Raw genomic sequence first — 12,809 nt, 5'->3', positions numbered from 1 at the left:
CTCCTTCCTGTCACATTATCTAAAATTTATCTGTTATTACTAAAAATTGAGTCAATGTAATTAAGTTTTGAGCCATCATCTATTGATTTACATAAGTTTCAATTGCCTTTCTATCTGGCAAGATCTGCCAGGCACTCCAGATCTGCATTCCTTCCTATCACAGGCTTTGCTTGTCAAATCAGCTCCAGCACTCTCTCCAACAGTTATCATCAGGGACTTAATGGACAATATCTCTGGATGAAAAATGAGCAAGGTATTCTATTAGCATTACTTACTCTTGAGTACTACCAGTGCAAAGCTGACATGACAAAATGTCTTCTGCCTTCAAAACACCACCACATATGCATATACTAGCTATAAGCAAATAGCATCTATATGTTTTTCACGCATCTCACACTGAAATTTAAGTCAAAAGCTGCCATGTACTAGATTGACTCATACTTCAAAGATGTGGCAAAATCCAAAATGGATGAAAGCATTTTTATAGAAAACCTACATGAGAAATTTACTCCAAAGAAAACAAAAGCCACATATGCTTAACAAACCCTTCACTTTCCCCATATTGACAACCCGTGTACCATTAAGTTGATTTATCCTGGAAGATAGATGAGTACAGATAACACAGATTCAACTTTCAAGATGCAAGATTTCCCTGTAGTTCAGGTGGCATTAACTAATCAACATACGAGTGATTAATTTGCCCACAGCTGTAACAGTTAAAACAGATGCAGCTAAAGTGACTGTGTTATTTCATAACTGCCATCTCCACATTACTATAAGCCTAATTCTCAAGCAGAAGTTACGCACTCAGTGAAAGAACTAATGGCCAAAGAGAGCTGTGTAATTCAGGAGTAAGATGTGATAAGTAAGATTTCTTTCTGGCTTAAAAATAGGCAGATCAAACTGTAGAAAAAATGCAGAATACAAATATTCTAAATGCAAAAAAACTATTATTTGCACATTTATAACATATGCATGTGGAAAGAGTGCCTTTATTCACTCTAAAATAATTAACTTATATGCCAACGACAACAACAACAAGAAAAAATCTCTGGGACTGATTTAATAACAGCAAATACAAAGACATTTTGGACATTTCTGTAAATGTGCTGGCACTTTGTGCAGCCATTCAAGCCAGCTGACACTACAGTGTAATTAATTTCAAAAGCACCATACCTTCCGAAGAGGTTTGAGCTTGGTCTCCATTATAAAGTCGTACTTGCAGAGTTCACAGCAGCGTGTGTCTGAGCTCTTAATCCACTGGTGCAGGCAGGCCTGATGTACAAAGCGCAAGGTCCCTGTGCAGCGACACGGTGTGATGAGGGGACTTTCATCATCTCCCTCACAGTGACAGATCCTGACAAGGCAGACAGCAAGAACTAGTGAGGAAACCTTCAAATCAGCATTGAAAAGGCACTGGTTTACTCTCATTTTCAGACTTGACATTTATAAGACACAAGGTATATGACCCTTCAGATTAAGGCCCGTGAACATACTCCTTGTTCCCCTCTGTCACTTAGTAATTCCTCTTCGTTTAGCTATTTCCCTTTGAATTTGCTATGTGAGCTGAAGGTGAATCAATAGGAATAACACTGTTTTCCAGTTCTGCATGGCAAAACCTTTAAGACAAATATCTGTGCTCTTTCTTTCCGTTAGAGTTGAATAGCTCTTGGTCTGTAATTAATAAAAGAAAACACCCCAAATCAGCATAATCTAATATCAAATTGAAAATATCCAGTATGAAAAGTACAGTAAGTTCCTGGGATACATATTAGTAGTTACACAATTAAAAGGATTAGAGAACAGTTCTGAGCACACTCTGGAGTAATGCCTATAGCACACGTACATACATCCATGTACTTTCTAGGAGGCAGGTGTTAGAAATTCATAATCCTTTTCAGTCTTCACTATCCCTCTGAAGTAGATATCTGCATTATCTGGGAAAACAAAAACTAATACAGCTGCAAGCAGACCCTAAGGCAGACAGTGGTCTCAGAAGTGTTATGACCTTGTAATGGGATACAGAGCTTTTCACACTGCAGTTTCACATACAGTAAGTGTCATACTATTACAATCTGATTTTATTTTATTTCCTGTGACATATGTCCAAACATCTGGTTGATCTTCCTCTATTCCGGACAGACTCATGATCACAGCAGAACAGTCACTCGTTGAAAACAACATCAACTTTATTTGTAAGCATCCCTTTGAGGACAGAGCAAGCTCTGCATTAAGCATGAGGCCTAATCAAATACCTGAAGGGAAGGAGGGTCTACCTCAGGGAAGAGTAAGTCCCTCCCATCTACATCTCAGATAATAAACAACAAAACACTCAAGGCTTAATGAATGTCTGAGAGTGGAGGGGGGGAAGTCTGAAAACTGTTACTTCAAAATAGGGAAGTAATAGCAACAGCACAGATCCTTGCATCACGCAAACAAAACTTTCAGCCTAGCCCTTCGGCAAGGCAGGCTTGCATACATGCATGCAAAAGTCTCAGCAATCCTGGTCTGAGGAGCAGCTGTGGAAGAGTGACCACATTGCTCCTGAGGTAGAAAAAGGGCTCAGGAGGGCCCTTGCAGAGAGAATCAGCCTTCCTAGAGCTGGGCACAGGAGGGAGGGTGATTGCTTCACCCATAGGAGCAGTGAGCCCACAGCAGGCACCCAAGCAAAGATCCCACAAGCATGAGGAAGAGGGATCAAGGTCTAAAGGAAAACTTTATGGATCAAGAATAGCAGCTTCACTATTCTTTTGTGGCATGGCCTAAAGCCAGGAGAAAAGAAATCCACAATCACGAGAAAGCAGAACAATGCTGCTTTGCTAGATCTGTAGCAAGAGAGAGAAAAGCCAGGGAAAAAAATGAAGCTCTGCAAACATGGTACATAAAAGCAGGATTTTCAGTGTCCGACTTGGTGCCCATAAGCATCTTCTACCCATGGGAGCAGGAGAGGAAAAGATCTGCCACTTCTGTCTTGGACACGTTCTAGTTTAGAGACACACTTTACAAGAACTCCATTTGCAATCTTGTCTTTGTCTCAGGCAAGTTAAATGTAGCAGTGGCTTAGTTCTTACACAGAAATGTGCTGTATGCTGTCTTCTTATTGAACCTGCAGCAGAACTAAATTTGTCAAAACAGGGAATAGTTATTTCTCTAACAAATTCCCATTCCCAGCTGAGAGTTACACAAAAAACATCATTTTCTTTTTAAATTAAAGCTATTTCCCAAAGGAAAGCTAGTATTCTTTGTTCATTTAAATTCAAGCTATACATAATTTATTTTACAGGCTTAGCTTTTAAACCGTTTAGAAATTATACAACTGATCCAGGTACCCAAGAGTGTTTTTTCTACTATTGCCAGAATTGTTTTAAATTACTGTAAGCGCTAAAATACAATCCTAAAACTCCACTGGGATCTTCAGATAAAGTGACATTGCAAATTTGAAATGAATAAAAGCACTGTTCAGATAAAATAGTTATATAAAAAATAGCATATGAATTATACATTCTATTTGTGCTTGTGTTGTACATAAGTTACAAGCTCAATATATAAATAATAAGGTAATGTTAAGTATGTACAATATACAGAGGTTCCAGCTAATTAATCTAAAGATCTCTTCTAGCTTTCTAACCAAGAAATATGTAATGAGAAGAAAAGTAAACTTCAAATGGAATTAAAGTTCAGAGAACACAACCAAAGGCATGATTTTCATTAGCTTGAATGCTCTTTGGTGCAATTTAGGTATTCATTATTTGTTTATCCAGAAGAAATTAGCTCAGAAGAAACCTGTGCTGCCTGAACTCAGAAACACAGTCTTTAAAGATAGGTGGGTGCTGACAGTGATTGAAACAGATCCTTGGCTGCCTGCTTAATTTTTTTAAAGACTTTTACTAACTTTTAAAATCTCACTTAGAATGAGCACTAAAACAGAATTTCCTGTGGTTTTGCTCTTTGCTATATTTACTTACCATGTGTATCATAATTATCACAATCACAGGAAATACATTATAAACAGTGGTTTTTGAAAAATTTGCTGTGTTAATACTGAGGTGGGGATACAAAGCATAGACTCATATGAAGTGTAGCTAAAGCAGGTGGGAAGCAGAGGACTTCCATTCTAGTCACCTATTTTTACATCATCACAACCACTGCTGAGACTTTAAAGGCCTGAACTCATCCTGGGGCTAACACTGGCTTACATCCTTCAGAAGTGAGGTGATGGAGATTTATGTACAAGTTGTAGTATAACACTGGTTAATAGCTCAGACAGGCCTACAGGATTTGTGTGTTCAGCTATTCTGAACCTTCTAGTCCTTAGCTAGAAAAATGGCCTTCATTATACAGCAGTACTTTTGACTCTCTGGCAAAGGAAGGGAGGGAAGGAAGACAGCTGTCTGACTGGAACCCTTATATTAGAATCCCTTTTCAGTCATTCACTGAGCCTGCAATTTTATTTATTTATTTATGTATTTTTCAGGTTTGGCAGCTTAGCGCTGCTAAGATTCCTACCTGCATTGTCTAGGGAAAAAGATGAGTGCTATGGCTGCGTTGAGGTCAGGCTTCAAAAATCATGCGTAAACATGACAACAGAGCATATGTGAGCTATTAGACAACCACCTGAGTCAGACGTACGTACGTTGTGCGTGCTTATTTTTCGTTTAAGAAAGTTCGCTATGAAATTTTATTAGATAATACTCTCATAGCGCACAGTCTTTCTTATGCTCAACTTTCTGCTTTATGCGACAGTGATTTGCTTCAACAACTTCAGCACAGATGTACAAAATGGAGAAATTTATGCCAACGCTGCACATACCTGATAAAAATTCTTTAAAATAACAGGCTCGCCCTGTAATGCCTTCAGTTAGCAGAGAGAAAGCCAGAAGATTTAACACAAAATAAATAAATCAAAATCAGACTACTGGGAACAAAATTTGTTCTTTCAAAGGATTTTGCATAATTCATATAAAAACTATTGTAGCTTTCTTTGTATGTTCCCTACACAAAACCCAATTCCTAAACAGAAACATAAAAGAATTCAAGTTAGAATTTTTTTAGAGGGAGATGTAAGTCAAAATGAAAAAGTAAAGTTTACTGAGAAGAAACAATTGAAAATGATTTCTCAGCATTCCCTTTGGTTCAAATTAATCCAATCAAATAATCATCCAAATGATAATGAAAATTTCACTGACAATACAGTGCTTGATTGTGTGTGACATATTAAACTTTGTACCACAATGACTACACAAAAGGAGTTGCTAACAATTTAAGGTCTATCATCTCCTTCACTGAAGGGCATTTTGATACTGCATATACAGAAATTGATTTTATTCAAATCAGGAGGTACTGCTAAACTAAGAACTTGGAAGTTAGGCATCTTGAGAATTTGGTACCGTCTTTAAATCCATGTCAGTGAACTATTTTTCATTCTTTCCCCTGGTCCTGTTCCTTGCAAAAGTTAGGAGATGGGAAGAAGAGTATGAAATGAGATGGCAACCCTTTGCAGACATTCATACACAAATTGGATTTAGGTTCATATACAGAAAAAAAAAAAGCAAGAAATATTTCAGATGTCCTTCACATCTCAAAGTAAGTTGTGGAGTTTCTTTCATTCAGATAACCACTTCTTATATAATCCTAGTTTCAAAGGTCAGCTAAAATAAGTATTAAGCAAAGAGCTCAGATGGAAGATTTTCAGTTTTTCATGACAGTGGTTTCGTCTGGCAAAATCACAGTAACCAAAATTAGGATCTAGGAATACTAGGTAACCTTATGTGGTTGCTTATTACCTGAGATGCTTATTACAGGAGACACAAATAGATTTAAACATGCTTGGAGCTTTCTCGTTGCATGCAAGGTGACAATATTATTTAAGAGAACAGCTGCTAATCTCTACTCTCACCGGAAAAAACAGCAGTTATCCTCACCTGCCTTTCACTAATCCACATTACTCTTTGGTAATTAAGAAAATAGCCAAGTAGAAAATGAATATATTCTGCAGGAATTATATGTGCACTATGAAAACTATTTGGCAAGCGCTCCTGTACAACATAATCTATACAGCTGATTTCTGTAGACTGTTGTCAAAGAGGGTTGATTAAGGATAAGAATCAATCAGCATGCCCCAGTTAGAGCTTCAAGCTATGTAAGAATGTCATAATTGGCAGCTGGAAAAGAGTTTGCAGCAATTTTGCATCACCAGAACTCCTTCAGTAGTTTCTGTATTAGGGAATTAAGAAGCCATCCAAGCGGCTAATAAAATGTTCAAGGATTTTTGGCCATTGCATATAGACAGAGGGTTTTGCTGCAGCAAGGAAGCACAGGGAACTTTACTAAACTTTCTCAAAAATGTGTCTATTCTAAAAAAATATTATTTTTGGTGAGAAGAGACTGAAAAATCAATCAAAATGTTTCCCATCACAGGAAAGCATGTCTGGACTGATAATGATTATGCAATGACAGACCATTACCTAGTTTGGTGAGTACATCTCATAGCAATATTTAACTGTTACCGAAGACGGCTCAGTCAGGGGGAAGCAACATAGCTGTAAAATGCTGAGCCAAGTGGATCCGTGCCTTTGATCAGAACTATGCAGATGATTAGCTGCCAGCAGGAATTACCATGTGCTCCTAGACTGTCTTATTCGGACCAAAAGGAACTCCACAGATTTTGCAAAAGGTTCCCTAGAATTCCTTATTACTATCTGATACACTTTAAAAAAACAATTTGTTCTGTCCAAGAAAAAGAATGCTCTCCCTTTCCCGCAGCTTATATAGTTCCTATAGTGCTTTTAGATAGTTTGAACCTAATGCTGTAATAGCAATACTTTATGAACAACTTAAAGAAAATGAGTGAATTATTCATTATTAAAGAAACTGAAAAAATATCAAACTGTGCTCCTGCATAATTTAACACTAAAAAAAAAATCACTAAACACGGTCACCTATCAATATACTAACTACAGCATGCCATGTTTCTCCTACTTATATTTTGCAGGCTGTTTTTTGTTTTGTTTTGTTTTTTTCAGTTCCTGATTTCATTTCCATTTTTTTCCTATTAAATCTTAAAGTGATCGAAATGTAAACCGGTCTTCCCCTCCATTTAAAAACAGTCTGAATGAAGCACATTAATTCTGCATACCAAATGTAATCAATTTGTATGCCTCTTCCCTGTCACTCTTGCCCTTCCATTATATTATACAGTCAGCTGCCTTTATCTGACTAGAGAAAAACACATTTTCAAAATGTTACACCACACCAGTGTAATTTCAGAACAGTTTAAGCAAAGCTTTCTCTTGATTTCTGTAAACGTGATCAAAATTTGCAAGAGACCCAAGAGCAAATCACATTAGCAAAAGTACACTAAATCATTTATTTTGTCAGCCTTTCCTGTCCTTCCATTAATCTTCCATTATAGGTGATAAATAGGATATCTAACCATCTAAAGTTACAAGTAATTTCTGCCTCAGATGCACTGCCAATACAATTCAACATACATGTCAGACAAGATTTACTGCGCTGATACAAGGTGAAGAAACTAAGGACTGCATCTTAAAGAGATCTAGATTTCTTTCTACTCACCTATTTAAAGTCGAATAACAAAACTGCCTATGGAACACTTCCAATCTTAAAGTACTTACTAATAGGACCCTTCAAACATCCTCTTATCCTAACTTTCTGGCAGGAAATTGTGTTATTTCATTAACTAAATGTTAGATAAAGAAAATAACAGGTTTTGAGAGAAAGAAGCAGGAGCAGGACTCATTTCTTACTCCGTATGTGACCTTAACCACAACAAAAATTTGCCTGCCTTCTTTCAGATATTTTTGCATTGTACTGAACCATGGAGAACTCCCAAAAGATAATGCATAACCAGATGGCTAAACAGGTGATAGGTGGGGCTCCGAGCCATCAGGCAGAGAAGAAAACTAACCAGGATTTGATACTGCTTCAAAGGTTGATGAACTGCCATTATCTAGATGAGGAAATTCCTATTGAAACATCACTTATAACAAGAAAGCTTTAATCAGGAATGGAAACCGCAGTAGTAATTCTTACGAGGAGCCAACAGGTGGGAAAAGATTCGGAGATTTGGTTCATAAAAGGGAATGTAGCAACTTATGAACATAAGGAATATGTGTTAAACAGCCCCTTCAGCCTAGCACTGTGAGATGGCAGTTCAGCATCCTCTAGTTCCTGGTGATTCTGGAGAACTCTGTATGGTATTTCAAGTCTATATATTCTGCACTACAGTTTAAATTATTCACTGAATCCAGCTTCAGTTTCACCATAAATATTTCAAACGAGTGTTCAATTTCAGTGGTAGTATTTGAGTCTACATATCTTTCACTGTTTATCTTCTTTCCTCAAGGCCAATCTCTGAAGACTTGTTTTTTCCCAAGAGGCTTCTTGTCTGTTGAGTCTGAGAGCACTCTACTGTACAAGTAACGGAGGATTTAAGGGTTTTTAATGTGGTATATTACTTTTCCAGGTTCTGCTTTATTTCATACTATGAAATAAAGTGTTAAAAAACTTGATTTCACAGAGATAAACTACTCAGCCTACAGTCTGCTGTATAGTGCAATGTATACCATTTCTTTCTATCTATGATTGTGTTAACACATAGAAATACCCACTCCTGTAACTACTCTTTAATTAATGTCCTAGAATTTAAAGACGATTTTCAAAAGTGATAAAGTATATTCTGCAGATTTCATTATCCAACTTCATTAATCCACTTATTACTTCTGGCAATCCTTAACAGTCTTCTTGTATGCTCTGCTGTGGTATTTACTCCTCTAATAAGGGCATTCCTCTACCTGACTACATAGAGAGTCATTATGGAGCTCAAAGTAATCAGCATTCTACTTCCAGTATGCTTTCTTTTTTTAATAGTGAGAAATTCCATCTTATCTAAATGTGTGTGGTTTCTTACAGCTAATAATGTTTCAGTGTTATTGCTGACATGACTGCATCAGCGCAAACAAGTAACTTTCGATTCTTCCAATATAAATAAGAAATAGACCATACAATTAACTCAGAGTTGATACGCAAAGCACTTACAATACACTTACTATTAGCATGTTATCACCTAATCCTTTTTCTTTGCTTAGTAGGTCGTATCTGAAAAGCCACAGGACCAAATCCTCACAATTCATTCACTTTATCAAGTCCCACACACAGCTTCTTCCTTCAGGGACAAACCCTCCTGCAAACCAGAGAAAGATACTTCCAAGGCTGCTCCTTAAGCCACATGTCAAACTTCATACACAAGGAGAATCTCAGAAACAGGGCAGAGAAGGAAAAGCTGAAAGTAGTAGAAAACCTATCTGTGAATCTCATAAATAAACAGAAAGATAGCAGGTGCTATAGCAACTCAGAATTGACAGAACTGATATAGTTGTCTGTAATCACAGAGGCAGAAACCTTCCTTCTAATAGACTCAAGAAGAAAGAAATAGGTTCAGGGAAGAGGTTGTAAAGAACATCATTAATATCGTGTCATTGTTTCATCATTTTGGAAACAGAGGAAGAACAATACAGAAGGGGAAATGGATCACTTGAAATGACCAAAAGGCTTGAGTCAGACCAGCTAAAGTATATATTGCACCATGGTACTATACTTCTGTCTTCCTGTCACATTCCCACAAATACAGCTAAATGCAAACAGAAGAAACTGCTTATACTTATCCTGCATGTATAAATGTATTCCCACTGCCAGTAACAGATGAGGAAGTAAAGCAAAGCATTTGAAGAAAAAACAACTGGCACCAGTGTAGGTTTAAGACTCCTCTGTATCTTCACACACTCACCTCATCTAGGTGAGAGACATTCCTCTTTCCAGTTTTGTCACGTCAATTACAAGACAGGAATATCTTTGATGAAAACCTTCAGAAACACTTCAAGAAAATAAAATTTCCACATCACAACCAGCTACGTTAATTCCAGTATTGAACAACTGTAACAAAAAAGCCTTTTATATTACTTATGCAGAAAAAAATGGTTCCTGTACACATGCACATCTCTATTAAAATGATTTTTTGTTTGTTTGTTTCAGAAGCAGAGAGATTGTGAATCTGAAGAAAAAAAATGCCACAGATGAGTTAACCAAGTGTGTGGACCTGACCTGAAAAACAGAAACTACAGCCATAAAAACACATCTTCCTTTTTTTTCCTATTAAGATAACTTAGCAGCTATAAAAAATTAACACTCTACTGATTCTGTAATGTTCTTCCTCAATGTATTTTCATCACTACAATACATCAGGCAATGACAGCAAATAATAAATCATTATCCCTGACAATGAAGAAAAGAGCAATTACGACTCTTGACAAATTTTGCACAACAGGTCAAGTTATCCCCTGTGCTGGCTTTAACTCCAGTTGTCCAAAGAGCACCTTGAGTGATGGTGAGAGCAGGAACATTTCCCCATCAAAAGTTTCCAATCTTCCCCTACTAAACAAGAGCCTAGATGAAAAGTTTGCACGCACACCCCTCTTGCAAAAAGTGCCTGAATAATTATAATGAGATTGAATGAATTGATACAAACTGAATACAAACTCTGAAGTTCACTTTCATCTGAAAGCAAAGTCTAAGTTTGGAGACTTAAGTGGCAGAACTAAACTACACATGACAAAGTTAAAAAGCTGTGACCTAATCTTTAGTGCTGTAGTCAAGACTGCAGAAAGATCCACACTAAAGAAAATGTTTCATTTGTTGAATGTTTCTATTCAGTTACTAATGACTAAGTGGTCCTACTATATATGTACTGTACCTATGACACTGGATGATAGAATCATATCTTCAATACTTGCTTGCTTGGTGGTTCAGAAATTTAAGACAACTCTGCAGATACTGAAGTAGTTACCTCTGCCCATTTCTGTATCACTCCAGGCAGACATATTTCAAGTGCTTCAAAAATCTATAACACAGTTACAGAAATACAAAGACACAGCAGTGGTGGTAAGGTGAAGAGGTCCCAAGCCCATGGTGTGTTACAACCTTGCAAGCTCATGTACAGACACAGCTGGACTTCACTCAGAACGCTCTTAAATTACCAGGGGAGACACCAGTCAGGCAACTGAAAGGCCCATTCTTACTTGGTAAGTGTAACAGGGAATACAGAACTAGCTGTATGAGTAAGGGCTTCCATCTCTTGCTATGAAAAAGCACAATGTCTGCCAGTTGTCTAGTTTTCTTTTCAACACTAGGATCTTTGAAATGTGTTACTGGGTTCAAGTACATCCTGAAACTGCATGCCGTGGGATACTGAACATCCTCATCCTGACTGCTTACATTTTCATGCAAATTTCTTCACAGCAAAGAAAATAAGACATTTCTGGTTACCACATCAACAAACTAAGCCTCATCCTGATTTATACTCTGTAGAGGAAAGTCAATGCTAGCACACAAGTTTTGAAAGAGAACACAGTCCTGTTTCAATTCTGTCAAACTTACGGAACAGCACATTTTCATTTACCATCTAACTGAGTAACTTACATCCACATAGTTTTGTAATCCAAATTCAGATATTAGCTCGGAAGTGGGCAGCTTGCCTTCATTTCCAGGGAAAGCACACACCTTTTGATTGCATGTTTCACCATGGGGATATGAAACTGTCAGATACCAATTCTTCTATAAAGAGAACTGCTGGTGTTGCTTTTTCTTTCTCAAACCTTATTCTAACGCTTACTCTGCCCATGAAGGTGTGATGGCTACTAAACTAAGAGCCTCTACATGTTCACAGTGCAGAGGTGTTCAGGAGTGTAACACAGCTTAGGCCTGACTGGAAAGATTGTTTTGCAGGCACCATCCATCAGATTGTTGTGGTAATGACACTGAGTCAGGACCAGAAATTTGTTCCGCATAAGTCAATGAAAAATGACACAGAGGGAGAAAAGCTGGATTCAAACCAATAATCTCAGAGTGAAAAACTCTATATCCCATTGCACTGAGCTACCTGGCACTCTTCCTCATTCTCTGTCTGGAGATGTAAAACAATAATACTCTGTCAGAGCACACAATGTGTCCATCCCCCTGAGGAAAAACCTAATGCATGAAAACATTGGGTTCCCTCACAGAATTATTGGTTTTTAACAAGGGAAGTACACATTCAGAATAATACCTGCTCACTTCTCTGTAGCAGAGGTTTTGTGCCACTTCTTACAGCCTGTCTAGCAGTTTATGACAGAGAAACAATGACAGAACAGAAGGTCCACAGTGGTAAGAAATTCCTTCTATGAATGTAAAATCTTTCTTATCAAGGACTAACCTGCATACTTCTAAATCATCAGACCAGTCATCATACAACACTGGAGGCTTCTGAGCAGTGTCAGTCACTGTGGGCCCTGCCCCAAAAGGTGCTCCACTGTCTGGGGCAGCCAGAGCGTCACTGCCAGAGCCTGCCTCTGCAAAGCAGTCCTTGATGTCTTTATTGTGTCCGAGGCACAAAGATGCAGGCTGCCCATCTCTGCAATAGCTTTTCCCTTTGCTTTTTCCACATTTTCGTGATGAAATCCTCGCTTCCTGAGATGATGCTGAAGACTGTGATTCCTTAAACCTTGGAATCCTTCTTCTGCGATGATTTAAAGCAGGATTCTCAGTGTCAGATGTGTCCTGCTTCTTTTTCCCTGTCTCCAGAGTGACAAGTTCAACAGCATTATTGTTCGAGGACCCATCCTGGTTACTGCATGATCCCTTACTCTTTCTCCCTTTCCTGGACATTCTGGCTTTTTCTCTTGCTCTCCTCCTAGCCTGAGCCCACTGACTCTCATCTGAGGATGATGATGAATCAGGCGCATTCCAGTTGAATTTTG

General features: G+C 37.9%; 1 protein-coding gene across 5 annotated transcripts in view; it reads right to left on the bottom strand.

The window, feature by feature from the left end:
* MARCHF1 (membrane associated ring-CH-type finger 1) overlaps window positions 1-12,809 on the bottom strand; it is a 204,377-nt gene that overhangs the window by 21,532 nt on the left and 170,036 nt on the right. For all 5 annotated transcript variants that reach the window (XM_072334317.1, XM_072334319.1, XM_072334316.1 and 2 more), the window contains one exon: window positions 1,177-1,357. In XM_072334317.1, the coding sequence (XP_072190418.1) occupies window positions 1,177-1,357 (181 nt within the window). The remainder of the gene's footprint in view (window positions 1-1,176; window positions 1,358-12,809) is intronic.

This window comes from Excalfactoria chinensis, chromosome 4 (assembly GCF_039878825.1).
Source record: "Excalfactoria chinensis isolate bCotChi1 chromosome 4, bCotChi1.hap2, whole genome shotgun sequence".
NCBI lineage: Eukaryota > Metazoa > Chordata > Aves > Galliformes > Phasianidae > Excalfactoria > Excalfactoria chinensis.
Note: the sequence above shows the minus strand (reverse complement) of the source record. Positions and strands in the feature narration are given on the sequence as shown.